The sequence below is a fragment of the Habropoda laboriosa genome, unplaced genomic scaffold (assembly GCF_001263275.1).
Source record: "Habropoda laboriosa isolate 0110345459 unplaced genomic scaffold, ASM126327v1 scaffold333, whole genome shotgun sequence".
NCBI classification, from domain to species: Eukaryota; Metazoa; Arthropoda; class Insecta; order Hymenoptera; family Apidae; genus Habropoda; species Habropoda laboriosa.
In genome coordinates, this window is record NW_017100500.1 from 1,327,055 (window position 1) to 1,338,854 (window position 11,800).

The 11,800-nt window shown below is 36.6% G+C and overlaps 1 protein-coding gene across 1 annotated transcript in view; it reads right to left on the reverse strand.

Moving 5' to 3' along the window:
- Nucleotides 1-4,760: 4,760 nt before the first annotated feature.
- LOC108576126 (relaxin receptor 1) overlaps nt 4,761-11,800 on the reverse strand; it is an 8,786-nt gene continuing 1,746 nt past the window's right edge. The window contains exons 4-21 of the mRNA XM_017939056.1: nt 11,724-11,791; nt 11,501-11,572; nt 11,344-11,415; nt 11,082-11,225; nt 10,677-10,745; nt 10,531-10,602; nt 9,962-10,033; nt 9,767-9,838; nt 9,331-9,402; nt 9,150-9,221; nt 8,937-9,007; nt 8,353-8,514; nt 7,670-7,815; nt 6,987-7,137; nt 5,844-5,973; nt 5,517-5,707; nt 5,036-5,194; nt 4,761-4,903 (exon numbers count right to left, since the gene is read on the reverse strand). Of these exons, the coding sequence (XP_017794545.1) occupies nt 4,761-4,903; nt 5,036-5,194; nt 5,517-5,707; nt 5,844-5,973; nt 6,987-7,137; nt 7,670-7,815; nt 8,353-8,514; nt 8,937-9,007; nt 9,150-9,221; nt 9,331-9,402; nt 9,767-9,838; nt 9,962-10,033; nt 10,531-10,602; nt 10,677-10,745; nt 11,082-11,225; nt 11,344-11,415; nt 11,501-11,572; nt 11,724-11,791 (1,938 nt within the window). The remainder of the gene's footprint in view (nt 4,904-5,035; nt 5,195-5,516; nt 5,708-5,843; nt 5,974-6,986; nt 7,138-7,669; nt 7,816-8,352; nt 8,515-8,936; nt 9,008-9,149; nt 9,222-9,330; nt 9,403-9,766; nt 9,839-9,961; nt 10,034-10,530; nt 10,603-10,676; nt 10,746-11,081; nt 11,226-11,343; nt 11,416-11,500; nt 11,573-11,723; nt 11,792-11,800) is intronic.

The window sequence follows — 11,800 nt, forward strand, 5'->3', positions numbered from 1 at the left end:
TTGAAAGAAATATTAAAAAATTTGGCACCTTTCTCAGAAACCGTTGATGATTCAAAGACCTTCGTCCATGCGATAACCTTTCTCCTTTGTTCCAAAGAAAATAATACAAACGTTAATATTTTTAAGCATTCTGTACGATATTAATCATATTTCCCATCACCTGTACCGCAACACGATGAATAAAAATGTGGAAACGACGAAAATTAATCAGAATTTATTGCTCGTTCGAAAATGTCCGATATGCTTTTATAACAAACTCCGTACAGAATTGTAGAGATGTTATCGTTTTGTGTACGATCGAAATGGTTGGCAAGCGCACGAATGATACGCGCAAAAGGAAATAACGAGAGGCACAGTGGTCCCCCGGTCGCGTAACTTACTTTTCCACGCGAGAAAACGATTTCTCTGGTTGTTCGAAATGGAATCATTGAATCATCCCACGGACTCGGATATACTGTACACTTCTTGCTATTTCTCAACACGAACGATGCACATGCATCCTTTATTTTCCAAGCAACATGCACCGACATACCCACCTACTGTGGATCAAGGACGACGCATAGCACGCTCACCTGCATGCTTATTCGCGATTTTAAAATGCAACCATGATTTTGCACGTCGGTGTAACGAACTTTTATCGATTAGCCGGCAGTTTGTACGAAATCACTGTTCGAGAATGAAAACGTGTTTGTTTGTGTACGTTAGGTGGAAGAAATGCACGTGCGAGTCATTTTTATTGTTTCGCGGTTCTTCTGTCGTAAGTTCGGTTAAACTTTGAAAGTTGGAGAATTGTTGGCTAATTCGGGGAAAAAGACACATTTTATTTTTCATTTTTCGGAAAGCTCGAGTCCACTCGAGAATTTTATAATAATTTTCTTTTTAAGTTTGATAGAAGAACTTTTGTATTTAGCAATGTTCATTGCACCAAAGATTTTGCGAAGTAAATTGAAGAATTTTATAATAATTTTTCTTTGAAATTTTATAAAAGAAATTTTGCAAACAATTTTATGAAATAAATTTAATTACAGAAACAAAATTTAATTTTTCCTTTATAAATTCTTGACCTAAAACCTTGCACAAACTGTAAAAAGGCATGTACAAAGGTTCGCTTAAATTTGAAGAATTTTCTCATTTAGAAATTGCCGTTTGTTCAATTTCAGTAGAGGAATTTTGTTTCAAAAAATGTGAACTCGCGAAATTCGTTGCTAATCTAATTAATGCACTCATTTTAGCGTTAGTAAAGTTTCTGGAGCTTTTCTGGCGTAAAGAGTTGCATCTATGACTAGTTACATAGCGATCGCAACGCGAATTGCAATTGGTTGACGAAAAAATTCGCCGCAGCACACGCGTCGTCGACGCGAGACGGAAGAAAAATCAGTCCGAAAAGGCGGACTGTCTTGCGAGAAGTATCGAGGCCCCTTAACGGGATCCTCCCATTGGCCATCTACCATAAATTATACATTATATCGTGTAAGAGCCGGCCCACGTGGCGGCGAATCGTAGAGTGCAACGATGCGTCTTTTTTGGCCGGTATAATAATTTATGTTCCGTCGTAACGCAGTCGAATATCGATTCACGCTCGTAAAAACATTTAATTATAATATGGAATTACTGTTTTCATTTGCACCGCGATATTTCATGCATTTTCGTCTGTTTACACACGTCCCGGTTCTCCGTTTCACGTGTACACCTCGCGTGCCCGTTTAAAAATCGTGAAAACTCAATTACACCCGTGTGGTACGTGGTATAGCAATTTTCTAAGGTATTCCACCGTGTGTTTTACAACGTTGTTAAACTGGTCGATGATCCTTCGGGTTGTAAATATTTTAGCATTCCACGCGACATTCTTTTTCTCCTTTCGATATACCATTAACGAAATGTTAAAAGAATCTTTACGACCGAGAAAGAAAAAGGAAAAAGAGCAACGAAGATTTAATTGCCAACGTTAAATTTCCAAGTCACCGTACGCTTGATATTCCATTAAAAACAACCTGATCGTCTATCCTTATCGCGAGAATCTATCGATCGATAACATCGGTCAATTGATTAAATTGCCTATTCAAAGGAATACAATGTTTGGATACACGATAGAAATAGTAGAAGGCAAGAAATTGACATCGTTCGTCAGGAAACGGCGTCTGTCGATACGTACAACGGTCTAAGGGTGTAATAGAAGGCGGTAGGATAACTAATTACGAGGTAGAGATAACATCTGACAAAATCGATAGACGACGATGATTTTTATATGCTGTGAAATTAACTTCCCTCGACTTCGATAGAAAAAAAGAAGAAGCCGTGGTTGAACGTTTTACGATAATAATTACGCGACGATAGAAGTGTACTTTGGTTGAAACTTCGCCGAGACGATAATCCCCAATTTATTCCGGTTTCTTCAGGCTCTTGGTATACGTCGAGGCCACGTGACCACGATCATTACACACTGTTGAACAATGTAACATTAAATTAACCGCAACGCCGATGCAACTTTCTACCTACACGCGATCCACTTCATCTACAGGCGATTTCAACTTCTTCAAGTTTTTTTAATATTCCTGCTAATAACACGACATCTATATTCTTGCACGGTTTTCGAGAAGATTAAAGGCTTACGCCTGTTCGCATGACTGGAGAAGATTAAACGACTCGAAATTATCTGATAAAATCGTGATTATTATGCCTGAAAGAAGTGCTTTAAATTCCGTCCAGCCTTACTTTAACGTTTAACGTCGGGGTAATTGGAAAATGTTTAACTTGAAACGTAACAGAATGGCAAATTGAAAAATGAAATTTGAACTTCGAGTGAATTATGTTGATCAAATTATTCTTCGTTTTGGTAAAAGACAAAAAGATAGATCTTCATTTTTTTTTTTTTAATTAATACGTGCTTCAAAAAATTCAATTTCGACGAAACTTAGTTTAAATGTCGTATGTCAATCTTTTTTTTAAATTGCGTTGTGCACTGAATGATGTTCGCGTTTAAATATATCAAATGAGTGCAGAAATAGCACCAGTCGTGTATAGTAAAATAGTGATCTACAAAGTATAGATCTCGTACTTACTTCAGCTAATTCATATCATTTAGTACAAAAGCAATAGAAGTCGTAAAAGTTGAAACAGAAATATCACGAAAATATCATTCAGATAAAGATACACGTATTTGATAAAAATGTTGAAAAACTATTATTGTCGTTAATTAAAAGAATTTCCCTTGTTCCTGCAAAATGAGCCAAGTGTGACATATTAGGTGTAGAAATTTTGAGTACAATCAAAAAGAATGAAAACAGACCGATCATAAAAATAACGTCCACTATTATCGATGACCCTTTTGCCATTTTTCTGGTACCTTGCAAACACCATCGCGATAGAGACTCCATAACTTCGAATCAATTATGCGAATCCAATCCGAAAGAATTCCTGAGTATACTGTCTCGAATAATCGTAACGAATCGCCTCGATTTTCTAAATCGAAATTACCTTAAATTTCTAAAAATTTGAAATTAACCCTTTCAACACTCTCCTCTCCAGAATTAACACAATCTCGACCGATAAACAACACAACTTCACTACGAATTCCTAATTACCCTCTAAAATCCAATCTCCCGTTCCAAGCATTAAAGAATTCGATATATTTAATACGGTTCTCCTCTCTCGATCCTCTTAACGCGCTGTCCGCTGACTTAATTAGGCAATCCAGTGCCGCCGGTAAAATACGACGAGGGTTATTTACGTTGATCGAGCGCCGAAATAAGCGGCGCGTACCGATACTTGACCGCGACTTGACAAAAAATCTCCAGCCCGGTTTGTATTCTGTTTCACCTGGCGAGGAGGCGCCGTTGCACAATAAGAAAATCGTACGACGTGCCAGGTTCGTCTGACCCCCGTGATAACGGTTCACCATCGTGCAACACGATTTGCCGATAGATCAGAATGGATGCGATAAATTTTTCGAACGCCGTCCCCTTGGCCTTCGTTAGGAGTAATTTATGTACGATTTAGAGAACGGCCGTTCGCGTTAAAGTGCACACCGAGGGGAAATTTTCGCGTCGTAAAGCCGCCGCGCGAATTCTGACCGCGTGAAATCGCGTGCAAACCGCCAACGAGATTGTAAAAATTACACACCGCCTGTGAAATTATCGCCACGATCATTCTGTTACCAGATGCTCGAACATTCTTGATCGGTTGCTCGAACCGGCAGAGTTGTAATTCTCCAGTTTCGAGAATTTAGTTGAATCTTAGGCGTAGGGGATTTTTGATTACGCGGGTCAGCGTGGTTGGGGGTATATCGTGGAGAAATTGATTTCACCGCGGTGATAATTTTCAGGACGGCGGAATTTATGCGTTTAATCTCGCTACATTTAAGCGGCGGACGTATGTAATTTCTTTTGATTTCTTTTTTAATAAATCCTTTTGTGCATTTAATTAAAGATTTTTCTTTATTGTAATCGGTCACTTTTTCTTACCTTTCAACAAGACAGTTTTTACACATATACGTTTATATATTGAATGTTGTAAAACTTTGTTTATTTCATGCACAAAGTTTTTCTTCGTTAAGTGGGATAAATATTTATCAGAATTTTTAACAGTGTCTGTACTCTTTGGCTGTACTGTTGCAACAAGTGATATTTAGTATCTATTTTATACTTTTTAACGAGTGCCTCAGAAGCTTTGTTTAAGCTAATTAGACTAATTTTTGCAATGCATGGTACTTGTTCTTTTTTTGCTTTTCTGAGTAATGATAGATTCATTGTGTGATATAAAATTTACTGAATATGAGAATGTTTCTCAGAATGAGTCTTCTCGTTGTTGAATCCGAGTATGGGTGGAATTTTGTTCTTACATTGATTTCCATTCGATAGAGACAGCATTATATTTTTGTTGCCCATCGACGTAGACGTCTGGGAATCTGTAACAAATTCTTGTCAGAAATGAGTAATAAATACTGTAAGTCGTATCATAAATGAACGAATGCTCCTCGAATATTTTTCGGATTTTTAGTTACACTTTATTCTCTAATTGAAACGATTCAAATAAATACCTTCAGCAGAGGGCTTTCGTATCACACAATTACGCACTTTTCCAAACCATCCATCGCTCAATCTCTCGCGAAATTTAGGGGTGGTAAATGTATACAACAGCGGATTTACCGCACTATTTACGGGTAATATGAAAACTACCACCCAAGCGTGAAGATCGGCTGAAAATAAATATTACGTTAGCACGAAAGAAGCAAACTTATTTTCAAGGAAAGAATCGATCAATTTATAAAATATTGCTTATACGACTCTTAAAACACAATTCAGCTAACATAATTACATTCAAAGTGAATAGGAATTAACGTGTTTCAAATTATGCCAGCGTAAAGAAATTCAAATTGAAAAATTCGCAAATAATTATTTCAAATAAATTGTCGAGTTGAAAATAGCTGAAAATAGCAGCAAAGTGCACGTTAATCGTCAAAAAGATGAACAAAGAAAGAAGCACCACAAATTACCAGAGCAAAGTGTGAAATGACTCACCTGGAATAGGATATTTCATCATAGCTCTGATCTTCAGAATGATGATAGGCGCCCAACAAGCGGCGTCCGTCAAAACGATCAAGAAAAACCTCAAAGCGAATTCAGAATCGCCGACAGACAGCGAACAAGCGTGTCTCGTTTTCCAAATGCTCACGAACATACCAGCGTAAACGTAACCAATCGTAATCAGCCTGTAACCAGCGTTGTAACTTCTCAACACTTGCAAACTTCGCGATTGCATCTCGTTGAGCGTAAGAAAAGAGGTTTATCACACGGATGAACCATTTTTAACGTTTCACCCATTCTACGTGAATCGTCGTTGCTTACCCCGTAAGATTTAATCCGAGGAAAATGAAGGCCGAATATTCCCAGCCAATTAAATACGGGTCGTCGATGTGCAAGGGGAAACACATTCCGTTTACGCCGTAGAATCTCGTGCTGCTCCGCCAGTGAATCACTTTCGAACAAGTAACAATTAATTTGCGAATACTGTTGTCTCTTTCGTTGTAATCACGCATACTTTATACGTGCAAGTTTTAATTGTTTTTATTGTATTAGCGTGGAATGTCGAGGAAACGAAGTTTGGGAATTTTAGAGTGGAATAAAATTGGAGGTTGGAAATTTATGGGAACATTAGATGTAGAGATTAATCGTTTTTCGGCGAAATTCAAATTTTCACCTAAGTGGCGCAGTGTGAATTAATTGTACGTTAAATATAGTCGAATATTTTTGTGGGAATGAAGATTTCTGAATTCTGCATCTTTTTTTTATTACACGTGAAGCTATAATAGTAACCAGAAAGTGTATTCCAAACGTCATTCGTTAATTGACGTTGAAATTTTTAAAAGCTCGCGTAACATGCTTAACGGAGAATGTGAAACGAATATAAAAACGGAAGGACAGGCGTAACTGTTATAAAAATGAAGATTGACAAGCAGTAAGAGAATTCTGTGTCACTGCGACGACAGTAAATTCTTACATAACAGACGACAGATGGAAAATCTGAAATTACATCCAACACTTTGCAAGATAACAAATTTTCAAATCTAAAAATTTGATCTTAAATTATGAAAATAAAAATCTACGGAGCAACAATAACTCGACGATGTCAGCCCTTTCACTATCATTCCTGTTCTTCGACAATAAAAAACAGTAAAATCAAAGACAGATTAATTCTTCTCGAAAGGGAGCAAAGTATCGAATCTCCAGCACAGAAACTGTCACATCAACTGCATGCAATTCTAAATCAGTGCACAGTATTGACTTCTGAGTAATCAGAGAACAATCGTCGCGACGCTTTATTCAATTGATTCACAAAGCGACGAAATAAGAGCATGTTGTCTGGCTCACATTACGTTATCATAAACGGCGGGTTAACAGGCAGCCAGACATCTTGACAGGTTATTAGATATTATCACGGATCATGCAGCCGTGTGCTTCGCGGAGGAAATAAGAAGTATTAAGACGAACCTGGCACGAGAGCAAGGGTAATTCCTATGATCCAAATGATGATCATCGATGCGGATGCTGTCTGCGGTGTCATGGTACGGTGACCTTTCAGTGGTGCCACGATTAGCATATATCGTTCCACCGACATGAACGACAGAATCAGTACTGAAACCTTGACAGGTGATTCTATTTCAATACATTAACGTCCATCTATTCTACCTTAGACGAAAGGTCTGCATACTTTTTCGTGCAATTTTGTCGTGGTTTCATTTTGAAATTGGGCGATTTAATTGGGAAAGGATTAGAATATTGGTATTTCAAATCATGTTTTATAATTTGTCACAGTGGCTAGCTTCAAATAGAATTCAATATTATGTCAGACGATTCCATTGTGAAATAGTAGAACATTAGCATCTTAAATAATTTTTTTTTAATTTACTATAGTAGCAAGCTTAAAATGGAATTCAATGTTATGTCAGGCGATTCCATTGGGATATATTGGAACATTAGCATCTTAAATAATTATGTTAAAGTTAGCTTAAAAGAGAATTTAATATTACGTCGAATTTTTAATATTCTGAAATATTTTTGAATACGTTTAAATTAATGAAACTCTACGTTAGTTATCAAAGGAGTAATTTGTTAAAATGATTCAGTCTCTTGAAGAACAGGACAAAGTGAATTATGATTAATAGTAAGTATACCTCCAAAGATATCATTGCTAAAACCCCAACAAAGGTGCAGGACCACGAGGACATCCACGAACTAGCGACTTGTTTGTAATTATCGCGGAATATCATGTCCGCCACGGCGATTATGAACAGGTATATTCCCATCAACATGTCGGAGACTGTAAAAAGATTATGTGTCTCCTATACCACGCCCGCGTGATTCAGTGATTTATGAACGACGATATTAAAAGTAAATATGGTTGATTTATTAGTCTTTATAGCGTACACAAGGAAACTTTTTGCAATATCTATCATATAAAATAGTTTACTAAATTTTGACTTACTCGACAAGCCAAATTTTGCATATTCTGTCAATTGTAACGAGAATTATCGCGTCAAAGTAGTTTCAAAAATATTTTTATAGATTTCACGAGTATTTCGTGAAATATTTCACAATTCTTTGGTACCAAAAACTAAATATGTGATATTTGTTCAAAATAAAATCATGTAACGTGATAAGAGTCTTATAATAAAAGTATAATAAAAAATGAAGTTCCATCGATATCGCTTTTTGGGTCAAATTTAATTAACCAAAAATTCCAAAATTCAGAATTTGTATGTTATTTTTTTTTTTTTAATCGCGTTTCACGGGGCAGTAGCAATTTTTTTATCGCATTATACGGGATATTACTGTAATTACACATAATTTGATATACCTGCCAGGTTTCTGATGATGATAGTCAACACACGATTCTCGTCCTTCGCCGTGAATCTTCCCCAAAGAACAAGCACATTGCCTACGCAAGTAACATACGAAACTACCCAAACTGCAGCTCGCAGCAAAGTTTTGTCGAGCAAATGGGATAACGAAGAAACACCTGAACAAAAAATTAAAATCAGCCTCGAATTAATGCGTTCGTTACACAAATTTTAACAGTGCATTAAACTTGATCGAAAACTAACGAATTTATCAATACCCAGTAAATACCACTGTGTACTTTATAGCTATCGTTAAAATCACCGGGGATTTCATAGTGGCTACAATATTCGAAGCGAAGCATTTAACGAGCTAATAATTGGCCCACAATCTATTAACGTCGCGATATTCGTATTATATGGAGATTGAACGAAACGAATAGAATGTAAGTTAATAACCGTAGTAAATCGAAATAATTTAATAGCTAATTAAAAGTACACTCGTACTAAAGGAACGTAAAATTTTAATTAATTACAGTCCTGTAAAAAGTTCGTTAAAAACCAATTCGTTATTTCCTAAGCTTTCTAAACGTATTTCTCTCACCATCGCTGGTTGGTCGACATCGTTTTGCCTTTGGAGCGTAAGTCGCACAATAATGAAACTTCTTGAAGTACCTAAAGAAACACACAATTAATCGTCACTTATAATTTAAAGGGACTTTCGTTTATTTATTAAAAAGAATTGAATTACACACGCTATATCTTTCTATAAGAGCGAAAGAAGCTTGTCTGACTCGTTACGACTAGATCTACTTACACAAAGTCCAATTTCGTGAACACGTCGAACGCGTTTTTCTTTAATACGTCCAAATTTATACCTTCTAAGTCGCTGAAATTCAATTCACATTTATCCAAACAATTGATAAAACGAACTTTTCAAATCTTCTATTACAAATACGATAATTCGGCAAAACGGTACCAGTTTCTGTCCAACTTACAGCGATAAGAGTTCGGTCAGTGGGTTCAAGACGGGCATCGGTAAATTATGCAGACGATTGTAACCTAATTGTCTGGAATGGAAGAAGCGTACGATGAAGATGATTCGTTGGAACGGTAAAAAAAAAAAAAAAAAAAAAGGAGGAAAAGGCTCGGTGACAATATTTGAACGGCGGGCAATCCTCTTTACACGCTGTTTAATTCCACCGTAAAATCGGCTGTAACGACACACAGGGACTCGTGTCTCCGCCTTATTTTCGTACGTGCCGGCACGATAAATAAAAGTTTTAACGCCAGCATACGTGACGTTCCTCTCGTTTGCTTTTCTAACGCCGTGTGTTCGACGGTAAATATCAGGTAAATATGTTGCAAGCACGCGCGTAGCTTAAGACGTGTAGCGTTACAATTTATGTGGATACCGGTGCCTCGTATACTTACAGCCTCGTCAGATTTTTTAACGGCTGGAATACATTCAGCGGGACGGTCGTTATTTCGTTGAACGCCAAATTACTGAAAAAGGAAGAAAAAAAGTCGGTATTGCCACGACCGCCTATGATGTACGACGGACATAACTTCGTTACTTTCCCATAAACAAGCGTGTATGAGAATTAAAGTGCACCGTGGGGAACTTACAGTTCCTCGAGCTGCTCCAGATTTTGGAACGTGTCCTCCTCGATCGTTTTTATCTTGTTCTTCTGCATACTCCTGAATGTTCGTTAAGGCTGTTTATTAGTTAAATCTTGACGGAGAAACGGATTAACCCCTTAATACTTGCTATCCTTTTCAATTTATTGGCAGTGATATTTTTACCAATTTTTTCACTGTATTACTTTCCATTGATCAAGTGTTGATAATTTTACGAAAATCGAGAATTGTTATTGTGCTAAAATAACGACAGGAGTATCTTTTACTGTGGGAGTTGAAGTAAATACAGATTAGCTATGTATATGAGATATGTGAAGCTTTTAACAGCTTAATCCTTTAATACGTTTCCTCCTTTTTAATTTACCGGTAATAATATTGTACATAAAATTATTTTCCATCGATGAAGAGAGGGAGAGTTTAGGAAAATTAAGAATTATCGTTACGCTAAAACAATGACAAGGGTTAAAAGAAATACAGAATAGCTGCGAATATGAGATGTATAAAGCTTTTAAGGGGTTAATACTCGATCTCCGCCATTTACTTACGTAAGTACGTACAGTGATTTTAGTGCTGGACATCCGACGAACAACGTGTCAGGTATCGATACGAAATCATTCTCGTCCAAGTATCTGCAATTTTACTATATCAGTTGAAGCCAGTTTTAATATTTAGACGTTGAAGAAACAATAGAATACGAACTTACATTTCAAGTAGTGCTGGCAAGTGTGGTAGCTTCAAGTTTTTCGAAGTCAATCGATTTTCATTCAAATTTCTATAATAATGCGACAAGTTTGACTAACTATAATATTACATACATTTCAAATAAAATACATAGTATACACATCTTTCGAAGCTTTTAAATTAAACATCCTAACGACTGAAAAGAGTTGACGAATTCTTCGGATAACCAAGAAAATCCTTGCGTTTAGAAATTGCAAATCTCTTAGGGATTGAAGCAACTTTTCGAGCAATTTAAAATTATCTCTTGAAAAAAGTGGAATTCTTCAGAAAACAAAATTAAAAATCGTATCGAAATTAACGGTAGCTTTATATTTAATTGGATTATATCGAGTGGAAACATTTCTGCAGCTAAATTCAAGTAACTCACATAAAACTCAGGGCGTTGCTTCCCTCCAAATCAGAGAAATCCGCTACAGTGATTCTGTTCTTATTAGCTTTTAGAGTTTCCAAGCTCGTTAAACCGGTAAAGTGTCCCGAGACTAGTTCGCTGATCTGATTATTATCCAGCATTCTGTTTACAAAATTGTATTAACGTGGATAATATTGAAAAAGGTATAAACAACGAATTTTTGTAATATCGAAAAATTCATTTTACAATTACATCTTGACACCACGGTAACAGTACTCACAGCCAGAATAATTTAGTCAAATTGACGAAAGCTCCCTTCTCTATTTCCTGTATCTCAGTGCTATCCAGATATCTGCAAATTAATCACCGTCTTTCCCTTCTAACTTCGTTTAGAAAACCAGCAAAAATACATAGATGCAAAACAATCAAATACTTACAGTATACGAATTTCTGAGTATTTCGCGAAGGCACCCATTGGCACACGTTTGATCGAACTGTCGTACATAGTTCTAAAAAGTGTCAACACTGATTACTCAAAAAATATAAGTAGAAAATTCTTCAAAATCGTATTCGTTGCAGAAATTTCACCAGCGAACACTATCGCGGCTGTGCAAGAAATTCCAACTGTTATTAATACCGAGAGAAAAAAGAAGTTCGTACATGAGAGTAGTTTGAGACGATAGGTTTTGCGGAATTTCCGTGTATCCTTGGCAAGCTACACGACACATCTCGTACAT